Source organism: Pestalotiopsis fici (genome assembly GCF_000516985.1).
Source record: "Pestalotiopsis fici W106-1 unplaced genomic scaffold PFICI_Scf_4, whole genome shotgun sequence".
In the NCBI taxonomy this organism is placed as follows: domain Eukaryota; kingdom Fungi; phylum Ascomycota; class Sordariomycetes; order Amphisphaeriales; family Sporocadaceae; genus Pestalotiopsis; species Pestalotiopsis fici.
In genome coordinates this window covers 240,014-253,632 of record NW_006917094.1, presented here as the reverse complement: position 1 = coordinate 253,632, position 13,619 = coordinate 240,014, and the positions used below count along the sequence as shown (strand labels likewise).

Sequence of the window (13,619 nt, the reverse complement as noted above, 5' to 3'; positions counted from 1 at the left end):
ATTCCCACAAGCCTCAGAATTACACACAAGTCGAAGCGTCTGAGGGGTTTAAGGCGCCTGTTGCATATATGGGATGGCAGGGGTAGCGCTGCCTCGCGTACTGGACATCCTTGGACATGGTCCCCGAGGCAGGTCTGTCTGGTCTCGACTTTTCCGGGCTCTGCGCGAGGAAACGTTAGGGAACGTTAGGGACACCCGTTTAGAGTGAGATCATCGCCGCGGACCATGGAAAAACGCTGAAAGTGGATGGAATCATTCTGTAAGGAATAATCTATTCAACCACCGGCTATCTGAGATGAGACGACTAGTACAAACTCAAATGACGGTAGTCATCTATTAGCGCTGCAATACACCAAGAAAACACAAGGAACGGAGTGGTCGGCTTGGTCGGTTTCCCATTCCCCGGACCCATTTTCCTAGATAGTGCACTGGTAGAACAAAAATAATGCTGCAAGATGAATACCGTTCATGTATGGATGTAGCAAGACGCGTCGCATGCTGTCAGACATGCTGCCGCTTTGGCTGCTGCAGTCTAGGTTACTTACTTGGAAGGATGCAATGATCCACCTATGCGCAGCCTTTCTTTCTGTTTGGCTGTCTAGAAAGGGGAATGACGGACTGAGAAAGATTGAGACGGGAATGATTGACTACCCAAAGTACGGTTGACTACTACGTTGCTTTAGTTCCTTCGTTGCCTTGGCGCTCCTTCACGTGTTTGGTTGGCTCTCTAGCTAATACTATGATGGTATGAGGGAATCGAGTCATGTCTCTAGAAGCAATTGGCCGAGTAGTAGTGGTATATAATTTCAAAGGCGTGTTCAAATTTCGAAGGAATCAAAATCTATTTTCACGATCGTCCACTTGTCCATCGCCTTGATCTTGATCCGCTCCACGGGTTCGTAGGCTTGTGCCAGCTTGCTACCCAATGGCCGATCGTTACCAAGCATTTGGGAATTTTTTGACAGGCTCAGCACGAGCAGCTACGAGGCCAATGCCCACGATAGCCCACGATAGCCGACACGTATGTGCAACATCGGCCCACAGCCATGGTGCCGAGTGCCCGCTTGGGATGATTTTCGCGTCCAGGGCCCCAGGGCCCAGGCAACCAGGGCATTGAATAACTCAAGGGAAAGGAAGCTGTCCGAGAGGTTTTTTGCACAAAAGTGCACTCACTGATCAGGGGGAGACGAGTTCAACCCATCATTTGCGGAATACTCTGGCCCACCGTTGCCAGGGCATGCCGTGGCCGGGAGCCCGGACTGAGATACCCGAATGGGGAATTCAGTCAAGGGTTTGGTGTTCGCGTTCCACGGTTCCTCGCAACGGCGGCGACGCGGCGGCGACCACTCACAATGGCCCAGCAGTTTCTGTAACATAGAAAATCTGCATGCGAAATTGAGCTGACGAACCACTGAACAAGACCCGTTTTCCGGCCTTCCGCGTTCAATGTCCTATCTGTTTGTGAATTTTATTTTTTTTTATTTTTTTTTCAGTTGGTGTGGGACGGGACATCTTGGCGGACCCTTTTTCTTCTGCCATGTGTGTTTTCTTTTCCTTCAGCTCTGAGTCCAGCAACACGTACTAAAAACGTGCACCTTGGTAGTGCATCATGCAGAGAATCAGTGTAAATGGTAAGTAATTGGTTTTCAACGAATTGAAAATGGTCGCGGAAATGCTTCCGTGTGAACAAGCTGCTATTGTGAAAAGAGACCCAAAAAGCTTTTTTTCTGCTGCTACTTTGTCGATACACTGAAGCTATCAGCGGGCGGTCAAAGAGAAAGACATTATGTATCCTGGCTGCATCTGGGCGTCTCGGCGGGCTTGATACCTCCGCTGCTGATATCGAAAGAAGTTTTGTGGTGAAATGCCTCTTGGCTATCTCAAAAGTGTGGAAACACCCAAGACTTGACAGGGAGATTGAGGAAATTCCAGACCATGATGAGAAAAGCGGCGCAGTTTTGTATCACTCCGTCATCCCGTCGTTGCTTAGTCGGCAATGTCCAATCTGTGATATCTCCTTGTTCCCATTCCCGTCCCTACCTCTTCTTTCCCCCGCCCTCGCTCTGCTTACCCTACCTACCTTTTTATTACCTGACCCTTCCCATCCCATCCACCAAAGGGAGGGGAGAGAGAGAGAGAAAGAAAAAACCACCCAGGCCCGACCCAGACAGACCCGGACCCAGATCCTCGGCCTCGGCTTCATCCATGGCTAGTTAGCGGCTCAAAGACTTACCATGACAGGTTATGAGCTAGCGTCCACTGTTACACATCCTGACATTTACACTTCCCGCTGCAGGGAAACCTGGCTCCGGCCGATGCAAGTCGGCCAGTTTTCTCTCCAAGATTTACTTAATCCGACCTAACCTCGATGCAGTATCATGATGTGGCCGCCAACAGCAATGTCCTTCTATTACAGACTTCTACCCAATTCGTAGCGCATCGCATCGCTTCACCCCACGATCGTGGACCGTTTGAGGCTCTTTTTGTCGCTCGTTTCCTCACCCGTCCGTCCGTCCCTCCCCCAAGGGCCCGTCTCTTATTATTAGCCTTTGCCGTAGGGGACCCCCCTCTTGCAGTGGACGCACCCAGACCGGCGCCTCAAGCATGAACGAAAAAAAAAATAGACGACCCTGACCCGCGTTGAAACTCGGCGGGGGAGGTGGATGTACTGTACTGCTGAGCATGTGCTATGTGCTGCTATTATTGCTCATCCCGTTGATAAGTGGGTGCGTCTAGAGTGATGGGCTCTATTGGTCGAAACCCCTGGGTGTTGCCATCTGGGGTTCGGGTCCTGAGGTATTCATGGCTGCGGCAGATGAGCATTTTCAGCATTGAGCAACAGGGCCACCGGGCTGATCGTCCGTTGTCCTTCTTCTTCTTCTTCTCGTAAAGGTGTACATCTACTGCCAGTGGCCTGCCTATAATAATATATGGTTCTTGCCCACTGCCCGTTTTTGCACCTCTTCTTCATTATCGTGCCCGACCAACTTCCGGATCCATCTTGAACTCGCCTGTTAATCAGCATCTCACTATCGTATCAAGCAACATCCAACATGGCTCAGGTCGGCGGATACATCGACCCCAAGTTCCAGGGCGTCCGTGATGCCTTTGAGAAGCACATCAAGTCTGCCGAAGAGAATGGCGCCTCTTTGTCCGTCAACCTCGACGGCCAGGACGTTGTCAGCATATATGGAGGTTACGCAGACGCCGCCCGTACTCAGCCATGGAAGGAGAACACCATTGTCAACATGTTCTCCTGCACCAAGATCGTCTCGGCTCTTGCCATGCTGAAGCTCGTGGACCAGGGCCGAGTCTCGGTCAACGACAAGGTCGCCAAGTACTGGCCCGAGTTTGCCGCCAATGGCAAGGAGAACATTGAGATTCGACACATTCTTTCACACAGCTCTGGAGTCGCCGGCTGGGAAACGCCTCTGACCATGGAGGGACTCGTCGACCTCAAGCAGAGGACGGAGGAACTGGCAAAGCAAGCACCCTTCTGGGAGCCTGGTACGATGTCGGCATACCACTGCTGGGTATACGGCCACTTGATCGGCGAGGTTGTCCGCCGTGTCACTGGCTCGAGCCTCACAGAGTTTGTAGCCAAGGAGCTGGCCGAGCCCTTTGGTGCAGACATCCAGATTGGCTGCAAGGAGGAGGACTGGGGCCGAACCGCCGAGTTGACCCCGCCGCCGGCCCTCAACGTTGGCCCCATGCCCCCGGACGCGATGCCCGTCAAGATCCTCAACCCCTACCCCGACGCCCTCTTTGCCAACTCCCCGGCCTGGAGACGTGCCGAGATTGGTGCCGCCAACGGTCACGGAAACGCCCAGGGCTGCGCCCGCTTGTTCTCCAACGTGACGCTGGCCGGAAACGGCGGCAAGCTCCTATCCAAGAGTACCGTCGACACCATCTTCCAGGAGCAGACCCGCGGCGCCGATGGCTTCAACGGCCTCAACATCCGCTGGGGTATTGGACTGGGACTGCGCGGCGACGGCGAGACATCGCTCGATGAGTTCCTGCCGCCGGGCCGCGTCTGCTTCTGGGGAGGCTGGGGTGGATCGCTCTGCGTCATGGACCTTGACCGCAAGATCACCATCTGCTACGTGATGAACAAGATGCGCCTCGAGGCTCCCGTAACGCCGCTTGTCAAGGAGTACATCAAGGCGGCCTACAAGAGCATTGGTGTCGAGTGGTAGTGCAGCGTTGCGCACACATTTATGAGAGTTAATTCTCGAGGTGCTCGAATTTCGCTGGCTTCGTTTCGTTTCGTGGCGTTGTGCTTGATGGTTATTTCAACATGATACCTACAATGGCGTTGTTCTTGCTGGTAGTGGGCAAAAGGATCCATCACCACATCATGAACGAGGGAAAAACAAATAGTAAAAAATAATAAAATTGCTTCCATGATCAATAACTTGTAAACCTGCGACTTGGTCACCCCTGTCAAGTAAGATGCTTACGGAATCATCTTTGCGTTTGAAATGGGGCCCCTGTGATGCCACTTCCATCATCTATTCCCATGATCAAAGCGTTTGGCATTCTCCCCAGATCCTGCCAGTGGGTGTCTTCTTTGACGCCAGGTATTATTTTTCTGAGAGATTCAAACCTCTACAATTGCCTCTGAGTTGAACTCGGCCAGTCGAGAGAAGTCTAGGCCTCTCTGGTTAGAATATATCCGTCTCCCTATCCAATCTCGATAATCATCATTTCGGTAGGTGTGGCCAAAAGCCCACAGTTTGATGAAACTGCTTTCGAACGACGGGTCGTCCAGCAGATTTCGCTCTCCAATCCAGGGGGGAATGTGCAGCGAGTGTCCCCTGACGGACTCTTGTGAGTCAGGATAACAATCTTTCTACCCGAGTGTTCCAGTTGCGCCAATTTCCAGCGAAGCCAACGTATATCCGCCAGATGTTATTCATTGTGTTTCGTTACGTCCCAGTCCGTGGTCATGTCGAAATCCAAGAAACAGTCGCCGTCATGTGGAGTCTTGGAGAACAACGTGCATCCAAGAACAGTCAATCTGTCCTCGCCGGCGTTCATATGAACTGCTTTTCGGTCTAGAAGAACAAATTGACCGAGTTCCTGACCACACTCTCTTTTACGCTCTACCAGCAATCTGTAAGTATCGATCGCATCCTTGACTGTGGACCACTTCGAGCCGTGCACCTCGTAGTTCCCAAGCACCAGAAAAACCGTCTTGAACTGGAGCAACTGAGTCGTCAGAAAATTGAAGTAGTAACGTGCCATTTGGACCAGGCGGCCGATATTTCCCAGAAGAGCCAGATTTGGGGCCTTGGGAGTGATTGTGAGATGCTCGAAGTCCTCGGGTCTTTCGAGATGGAGGTCTGACAGAATCTGGAACGCAAACATGGTGACTGGAGGCGAATATTGCCTTGTGCAAATCGATGAAATGGTTTAGTTGGTCAAGGTTTACGGGGGTAAAGGACCAAATAATAAGAAGACGCCCAATTTACGATATTGCGAATTTCAAAAGTCAAATTCCAAAGAAATCTTCACAAGTATGAATATTTGCATGGTTGTTTACGTGCAATATGAGCAAGGTGCGACGGAAGCCAATCAGCTTGGGTGTCATGCCTACCTAGTAACTACATATAGGTATTGGGTGGAGACTGCTACTGCCTATTCGGTCAGTGTATAACAAATCCTTCGATATCTAGGATAATGAATATCAAGACACAAATCAAGCGCCAACACCTCTGAAAGCTACATGGCTAGACTTGAATACTGGCAGGTACATTTATCCCACATAACAATCACCAATGTTCAAATCCTCCGGCAATGACACCCATTACCCACGCAGACATGGCAGGAAAACATCAAATGGAAACTCACTCTTCATTTATTAGCGCTGCTGGTGAATCCTGGAAGTCCAGCACGTCGTGCCTGTTTCGCAATTTTCATCGTCACAAAGTAATTGATTTATGGTACCATAAACCTCGAACTGGAAACAAGTTGTACGCGTATAATGTTGAAATCAAGTTTATAGTACACGATTGCACTCAAATAACCAACGAATGAATTGCCCCAAAACTCCAGACTGAACCAATGCTTGGAGATTCGTATTGCCATAAATGTCACTTGATGCTTCAAGGCGCGCCATACCTTAGTCGTCTGCTTCGCAACGCTCGAACTCGCTGCCTTTGGTAGGGTCGTTACTGGCGTGGATAGCAGATCCACAGTAAGTGAGCTCGCCGTCTTTGGCCAGGAAGTAGAGACGATACGGCCCAGCGTCGCCATTGTTGCCGTCGGTGCTCCAGACGTTGCCGCTATCCAGCAGAGGCACCTCCCACATCCAGCCTTTCAGGCAGTCGTCCGAGAACTGCATCTTCTGGGTGTTGGCCCAGAAGGCCTGGGCGTTCGCATTGCCGTTCGGGCTGCCAAGTGCGTACCGGGCGGGATACCCTCCCTGCTTCTCGCCGCCGATTCTCTGCTTATCGTTGATGATGTCCTTCCACTCATCGGCCGTCTTCTCCATCTGGTCTTGCTTAAACTCAAACTCATCGCCGGCGTCCGTCTTGGGACACTTGACCTTGTCGGGGAACTCATGGTGGTCGTTGATAAGCCGCTTGGGGAGATTGTCGCGTGGGGTGACGTTGTTGCCGATGACTGCGGAGAGCGCTGGCGTGATGGCAAAAGCCAAAGCCAAACTGTAAATGGTGTTGGCCTTCATTTTGGACTGGATAGACAAGTTTTGGGGGTGCAAATGGTTGAAATGAGGTGATGATGATGATGATGATGCTGATGCTGTGTTCTGCACTGTAAATGATTCTTAAGATGTTCTGTTCTATTCTGTTCTGTTCAGGAAATATCATCTAGTTATGACAGACATCTCGTCTTTATACCCATCTTCGCGCACGACATTGAAAGCATCGAAACCCATTTTCCTCCTATGCTTCAATAAACATTATTGTACATCATATCATGTGAAGTCATTCTCGTGGGACATGGCAGCCTCGATCGGCGTGGGATTTTGATATGATGCTATTCGTGTTATGGTTGTTGGTATTGTTGTTGCGATCGTCGACGTCTCGCCTCGACGATGGAGTTAGCGTCGCAGTGACAATAAGCTTCAAATAAGGTTCCCCAACATTCTAAATATTGATGCTCGCACAGAGAGAGTATGGCAAGGAAGATATTCTCAAATACATTGAATCATTGTTATTTACTTGGCTTGCATCAGGGACTTGGATGAGAATCCTTTCTTGGCGCATGATGATTACTAGATCCATGGAAAAATGCGTTGGGGGCTGTACCTGGCTCTCTTACGACCATTTATGATCACATCATGTTAGAGCCTCAACTCAAGTGGATATGAATGTCAAAAATAACACATCATGTCAAGAGGATTATTATAGAACAGGCGGCAGGGCATCCTCGTGCATCGCGCAATTGGATCTTGTCAATCTGCACGACCTGACGATCATCATCATGTCAGGGTCAGCCCCACCTACTGTGTTGGTTCTACTATGTACCAACGACGTTCCTGCAGGATGAGACCAACGAACCAACTTTAGTTAATCATGATATCATTCCACCTATTGGTTTCACGTTCCCAGAAGCGACAGTTCAGAAACATTTCAGGTCAGGTCATAAAAAGCAATCCATTGATTCATTCTTTCATTCATTCGCCCGCAACTTTCAAAGTCCATTCATCTGCAGTGACAATGAACACCAACGAGGCACTCTCAATATACCAACAGTTCCACAGTCAAGGGCCCGAGGGCTTCAAAACCGCAGCCCAGCTTCTCGCAGACTATATCACGACAGCTACAGATACAGGAAATGCTATATACTTCGCACAAGAAGATGTCCTAACCTTTAGCTACAAGAGCCCGGAGGCCATGGACAATGCCCTGCGTATCTACGACCAAATGGCCGACCTGCTGCCGCCCGACTTCAAGAACCATTACGGCACAGGCGCGCGGGCAGCACAGCGCGGACTGGCCATGTACTTCGAACAGCAGATCCGCTCGATAAACCCCTTCGTGAGCCCCGAGGATGTCGGCGAGGCCGTTGTCGAGCGCGACTGGGACTTTGACGGGCCCGAGTACTCCAACGTGACGTTTATACGCGCCGAGGTCACGGGACAGCTTGAAAAGGTGATTCAGAAGATAGTCAAATTGCGGGACGAGCGCAGTGAGACGGTCATCAAGTGGGCGGTTGAGGGTCGAGCGCATGCGCTCGGGGTCGCAAAGGCCGGTAGGGGCCACCAAGCACACCTGCCAATGCATTTCTCGGGATTGTTGAACCCGGCTGGGATGGGACATGGTTACATGAGCCCATGGTCCAAGGCAGATTTCATTGCCGGCTGTGTGGGATTGAGAGGTTCTGCGAAGACCTACCTAGAAGAATGCTCTGAAGAGAACCGGCAAGAGTTGCTAAAGAGTTGGATAGACGGTTTGACTGAGTTCTTGCTGGAAGGCGATCAGTCCGCCGATGATAAGCATCGAAAGTTTCGCGATGGTGACTTTCACATCAAATATCATGCAGCAGTGAGTTTTCAAGTCCTGTCAAACGTCCATGTAATCTCATTATGTACCGATGCTAATTGCATCATGCGCAGCTCCTACTTGATAATTTGACGAAGGGCCCAAGAAACGAGAATAGTGAGGAGATTTTCAGGAGGGAGAGATGGGTGCTATGAGGAAGGGAATTGGCGTCTGCACATATGAACTGAGCGACATTAGTGTTTGATGAATCAGACTGTTTTCCAGCATTATGTGGAAGGAGATCTCCTAACGCAATGTCATGGCCATGATGGAACGGCGGCATTGTAAAGACACTATATGAGTCGTTCTTGTCAATGGTTCGAATCAATCAGATAATGGCCACCCTGAACCTTGAAACAAATCTGATGCAAGGTCACGACATAGGGGATTAGTCATAGGGCAAATCAATACTCCAGATAATCGGCCTGTCTGCCTATTCACGAGGTTGCAGGCCGTGAGCATGTGCGCCAGTAACACAAGGAGAATTGGAAGGAGGCCGGTGTCAAGCAGCCCTGGAGTTGGGTTAGTCCTGTGGCTACGGCGCAGGCATGTCTGCTGGTCGTGATTGAGGCCGACAAGTTCGTGGGCTGCGACATCATTGATATCCTGGCCATGGACACGGCGCAATCTAGGGATCTAGCAACCAAATACTATTCGGATGCCAAATTCCGAGCAGGATATGAGCAACGACCGCGCGTTCTGGACGACGGAGCAGGCAGAGAGAATCCTAGGGTGGAAGCATCATGAGAAAGAGTAGGTAGAATTAACTCCAGAGTAAATTAGAGTGGTATAGCGTATCGATTGATTTACTAGCACTGGCCCTCTTGTGATGTTCACCATCAATTACTCTACATGAACGGGGATAAGACGTGGCTCGTTCCATGGCACCCTTTTGGAGAAGATTCCAAATCTCGCACGGCCGGGCAGTCCGTGACTTGAAAATCATACAAATAATAATAACAACGCTGCTTGGACGAATAACCACTGTGATATGCGGCTATGGTGACTTCTTCCCTACTTTTTCTGCCTCTTGGCGCTCTGATCACTGGCTGCACTGATTTCACTTGCGCTTCTCTTGTGCCCACCACTACTAGACGGACGATTCGTCTTGTCCTCTGTTGCCTCTTGCTTAATTTCTGCTGATTTGTCCTCATTCTCTTTGTTGGTGGTAGAGTCGACTTGGCCTTGGGCGTCCCCATTCAGAGCAGGCTGGTCGGGTTTGGCTGCTTCATCAGTAGATGACGTGGTACCGGCTGCTGCATCCCCAGTCTTTGCAGCTGCGTCAGCCTTGGGGTCCTCCTTAGCGTTACTGGCGGGCGCATTTGACGATTCTTCAGCTGCCTTGGGTTCGGCCGTCACACCATTCAATTTGTCGCGTTCTGCCTTCTTGGCCTGCTCGAGCTTGAGCTCACCATCTAGTTTATCGCTGACCTTCCTAAGATCCAAAAGCGTCTGGACATTAGCCAGTAGTCTTTCCATCTGCTCAACGACATCCTTGGTTGGCATGTTGAGCCGAGCCGGAACATCAAGCTCAGCGAGTGTGTTTGTTATACGCTGATGCTGGGCATTTGATTTCGTCGTGAGGATTTTATTGATCCGTTCATAGCGGAAAGTCGGTCCACTAGACAGGCGATCAGCCGTGGTTGTGACACCATAGATTTGTTCCTCCTGTTCAGTGAGCTTGCGGCGTTCTTGCGGTTGCGCAGCGGCACCCTTCTTGGTGGGTTTCTCTGGGCGGCCTTCTGCTGCGCTGACCGAATCGCGATGGCCACTAGTTGTCGATGCTGCGACACTCTCACGCCGGGGGTCAGCTACAGGTGTAGAACCAGGGTGTGCAGAAGGTCCTGCTGAGGCGGGAGTGGTTTGGCCGTCAGTGCCCATGAGTGACTTGCGCTTCTTTGACTTGTCAACACTCATCAGGTTTTGGAGTAGAGTTTGCAAGCCATTGCTGGTCTTGAAGGCAGAGAGATCCTGTGTAGTTTCCGTCTGCGGGTAGTCCAGCCGATTGTACAGTTCTCTGCGCTCAGAGTTGAACTTCTCCTGCCGGGCCATGATCCGCTTCACTTCGATCAAGAGCGACTCCTCCTCACGAGCCTCTTCCTTAGAGCGGCTCAGTTGATTTTCTGCAAACTTTTTACGACGGGTCTCGGCTGTAGAATCGAAGTTGGTCATAATCTTGTGAAGGGCGAACTCGTCGGCATTCATGTACTGGACTGGCTTAGTGACAGCCATCATCTTGGCTGCAACTTCGTAATAACGCGCTTTGAGCTCCTCCATGGTACGTGGTTTTCGGGCCTGGACCATAGCGGTGCTCGTACTGCTGGGCTCATCTCCATTCGTGGGTTCTGCAACCTTTGGCTCATATTCGTATCGATCCCATATCAATTCCCATCTCAAGTCAAAGTCTCGGACGGTCTCCAACAAGTAGTCCGTCTCCTCCTTCGTCCATGTTTCGCTGACTAGGCTCGAGTTGTATTGGTCATCGCTGTATTCCGGAATGTGAACTTTGACGTTGAATTTGGCAAAAGACGAGTCCTCAAATTCCTCGTCCTTCTGGTCCAGCTCCATCTTATCCTCGCCATTTTGGCCGTTTGCCTGTTCGGGCTGCGGCCTTGAAGTCTCGTCTTTGCGCCTCCAATGCCTAAGTATCAGGGTAGGGTCGTCGCGTGCCGAATTCTTGAAGGAGCGCATTTCCCATTTCACTGCCGGTTTCCTACTGCCAAACCGCCTTTTCTTGAACGATGATATTTGCGGAACTATGGCTATGGGATTGTCTCCTCCGAGGTTCTGCACTTCTCGCGCGAGACCTTTCAGATTCGGTCGCGGCGCTGTCGTCCTCTGCTTCTTGGTAGGTCGTGGCCCGGCACCGTCGGCCGGCAGATTCAAAACATCACGCACATCGTGGGATGCCATTTTTGCGGTCTTCTGTCGTCGCTGCTGCGGCCAAAGGAAGTGAGCTGGAACTTCCACTCCTGCAGGCAGTTTGGGCACAGGCCCGCGTCAATGCCTGTGCTAAAGTTCTGGACCCAGTCGCGAAAAGTCAGAGCTTGGCGCGCAGTGATGAGGTTTATTCCCAGGTTCAGGTTGGAGGAAAGTAGCAACGGAGCAATAGCTGTCGGCGGCGAAATGGATTTTGATGCGTCTCCCGGTGGTTTGACGCGTTCGAATTGATGATTCGTGGATAGATGGATTGGTTAGCGATTGATGCCTCGAAAAAAGTTCCGATCTTGGTGGTTGCTTTGCTGCCCTCTTCTTAGAAGGTCCAGTGCTGTTTTAGCGGCTTCTTTCCTCCCCCAAAGGCCACAAGATCCAATGGCAGCTCTCCGCCTAACTCCACTATTCTTGTGCTCCCGTCTCCACGCTCGAGCCAATCCGCCAGCTCAACCCCTGTCCGTTTTTCCAGTGCAAGGCACATCTGGACATTTGGCCTGTGAAGCAACGGCCGATCCTCAAGCTCCATCTCCAGCGACCAGCCAAAGCAGCACATCACCACCTCAGCACACGACACGAGCTCCCGTCGACAGTCTCCAATCTCCAAGCTCGTGCCTCCGACTGCCTCGTCGCTCGCTGCAATTACCCGTCATCCCATAGACGAACCTCCTTCCTTTGCCAAACTCGTCTCCCAACATGAGGGCGATCCTCCCTCTTCTGTCCCTGGGCACTGTCGCCCAGGCGTTGTACTTCTTCATTGATGGCACAACGCCCAAGTGCTTCTTCGAGGACCTGCCCAAGGACACTTTGGTTGTGGGACACTACGATGCCCAGGAGTTTGACGAGAACACGCAGACGTGGTCGAAACACGATGGCATCAGTATCTACATTTCTGTAGATGTAAGTTTGCCCTTGTGGCCCCCTTTTGGGGACAGCACACGACAGCAAGGCTACTGATAAGCTAATTGTGCATTTAAAAATCAACAGGAGGTCTTTGATAATGACCACCGCGTGGTCTCGCAACGTGGTTCCTCTGCAGGTCGTTTCACATTCAGCGCCGCCGACGCCGGTGAGCACCGCATCTGCTTTACGCCCTCCTCGAGCTCCGGGCGCCAGGGCTGGCTCAGCGCCCTGCACCCCAATGGTGGCATCAAGTTGTCTCTCGACCTCGCGATCGGTGAGACGAGCGAGATTGAGAGTACCGATAAGGGCAAGATGGAGGACATTTCGCAGCGCGTGCGCGATCTGAACGCAAGACTGCAGGATATCCGAAGGGAACAGGTCTTCCAGAGGGTAGGTCCCACATATACACACCCGTTGTTTCGATTCCTATGCAATCTTCAAGTCCACAGTAAACTAACACATGTGATTCAATTGCAGGAACGCGAGGCCGAATTTAGAGACCAGTCAGAAACTACCAATGCTCGTGTTGTGCGATGGATGTTGATCCAGGTTGTTGTTCTGGGCGCTACTTGTGCATGGCAACTCTCTCATCTCAGATCCTTCTTCATCAAGCAGAAGCTTACGTAAAGCACCGGAGCTTGACCATACGTGTTCCCTCATTCTTGGGTTGTGCGGTAGCAATCATAGCTACCGATTTGAGAATCTGCAGAGGAGAGCAAGGCGGCCAAGGAGCGGCCAAGAGAACAAAAATTGTCCATTACGGACGACTTGAAGGGGATAGGCTCTCTGTATTGATACGAAGTTCGGACGGCGTCTATGATATACTACATGTTGCTGGGCCTGGGCAAGGTCAAAAGGAGTTACTTCGGGTAGCAAGAAAAACGATCCTGCTTTGGCTTTGCTTTATCTGCCCTCATGACTGTTCCTCTACATTACGTGTCTGACAGGAGTACATCCATTGGAATAGATGCCCCTTCGAGCAATGCAAGCCAAGTGGGAAAACTCGCCTCCCTTTGGCTGTCACATCTGGAGATCGGAGCATAGTAGACGGCGTTGAATTCTATTGAAGGAAGACTATCTGTGACTTTTCAACACTACCAACGTGACAAGCCATTGACATGAGAGTCTCGTGACTAGCCGACCAAGAAGCAATCTCCCATGCTAGTTCCATAATGTCTTCAGGGTACTTCGACGAGAAGCTTTACCGTGCCGTTGGCCGTACCCTACCGCCTTATTGATCTCTGTATCTTGTGTTGTTTCCTGTAATCAGACTGG

The 13,619-nt window shown here is 51.1% G+C and overlaps 6 protein-coding genes across 6 annotated transcripts; 3 read left to right on the top strand and 3 right to left on the bottom strand.

Annotated features, from left to right (window-relative positions):
- Positions 1-3,053: 3,053 nt before the first annotated feature.
- Positions 3,054-4,196, top strand: PFICI_06039 (uncharacterized protein; the record flags this gene model as incomplete). Its single annotated transcript, XM_007834620.1, has 1 exon — positions 3,054-4,196. One exon carries the CDS (start codon positions 3,054-3,056, stop codon positions 4,194-4,196), a length of 1,143 nt encoding a protein of 380 aa, XP_007832811.1.
- A 715-nt stretch (positions 4,197-4,911) lies between these two features.
- Positions 4,912-5,370, bottom strand: PFICI_06038 (uncharacterized protein; the record flags this gene model as incomplete). The annotated part of the gene is made up of 1 exon (XM_007834619.1): positions 4,912-5,370. The coding sequence occupies one exon, from the start codon at positions 5,368-5,370 to the stop codon at positions 4,912-4,914; it is 459 nt and encodes a 152-aa protein (XP_007832810.1).
- A 754-nt stretch (positions 5,371-6,124) lies between these two features.
- Positions 6,125-6,691, bottom strand: PFICI_06037 (uncharacterized protein; the record flags this gene model as incomplete). Its single annotated transcript, XM_007834618.1, has 1 exon — positions 6,125-6,691. The coding sequence occupies one exon, from the start codon at positions 6,689-6,691 to the stop codon at positions 6,125-6,127; it is 567 nt and encodes a 188-aa protein (XP_007832809.1).
- Positions 6,692-7,685: 994 nt separating this feature from the next.
- PFICI_06036 (uncharacterized protein) lies at positions 7,686-9,257 on the top strand (the record flags this gene model as incomplete). Its single annotated transcript, XM_007834617.1, has 2 exons — positions 7,686-8,513; positions 8,991-9,257. The coding sequence occupies 2 exons, from the start codon at positions 7,686-7,688 to the stop codon at positions 9,255-9,257; spliced, it is 1,095 nt and encodes a 364-aa protein (XP_007832808.1).
- Positions 9,258-9,524: 267 nt separating this feature from the next.
- Positions 9,525-11,423, bottom strand: PFICI_06035 (uncharacterized protein; the record flags this gene model as incomplete). The annotated part of the gene is made up of 1 exon (XM_007834616.1): positions 9,525-11,423. The coding sequence occupies one exon, from the start codon at positions 11,421-11,423 to the stop codon at positions 9,525-9,527; it is 1,899 nt and encodes a 632-aa protein (XP_007832807.1).
- A 714-nt stretch (positions 11,424-12,137) lies between these two features.
- PFICI_06034 (uncharacterized protein) lies at positions 12,138-12,971 on the top strand (the record flags this gene model as incomplete). Its single annotated transcript, XM_007834615.1, has 3 exons — positions 12,138-12,341; positions 12,429-12,734; positions 12,822-12,971. The coding sequence occupies 3 exons, from the start codon at positions 12,138-12,140 to the stop codon at positions 12,969-12,971; spliced, it is 660 nt and encodes a 219-aa protein (XP_007832806.1).
- Positions 12,972-13,619: the final 648 nt, after the last annotated feature.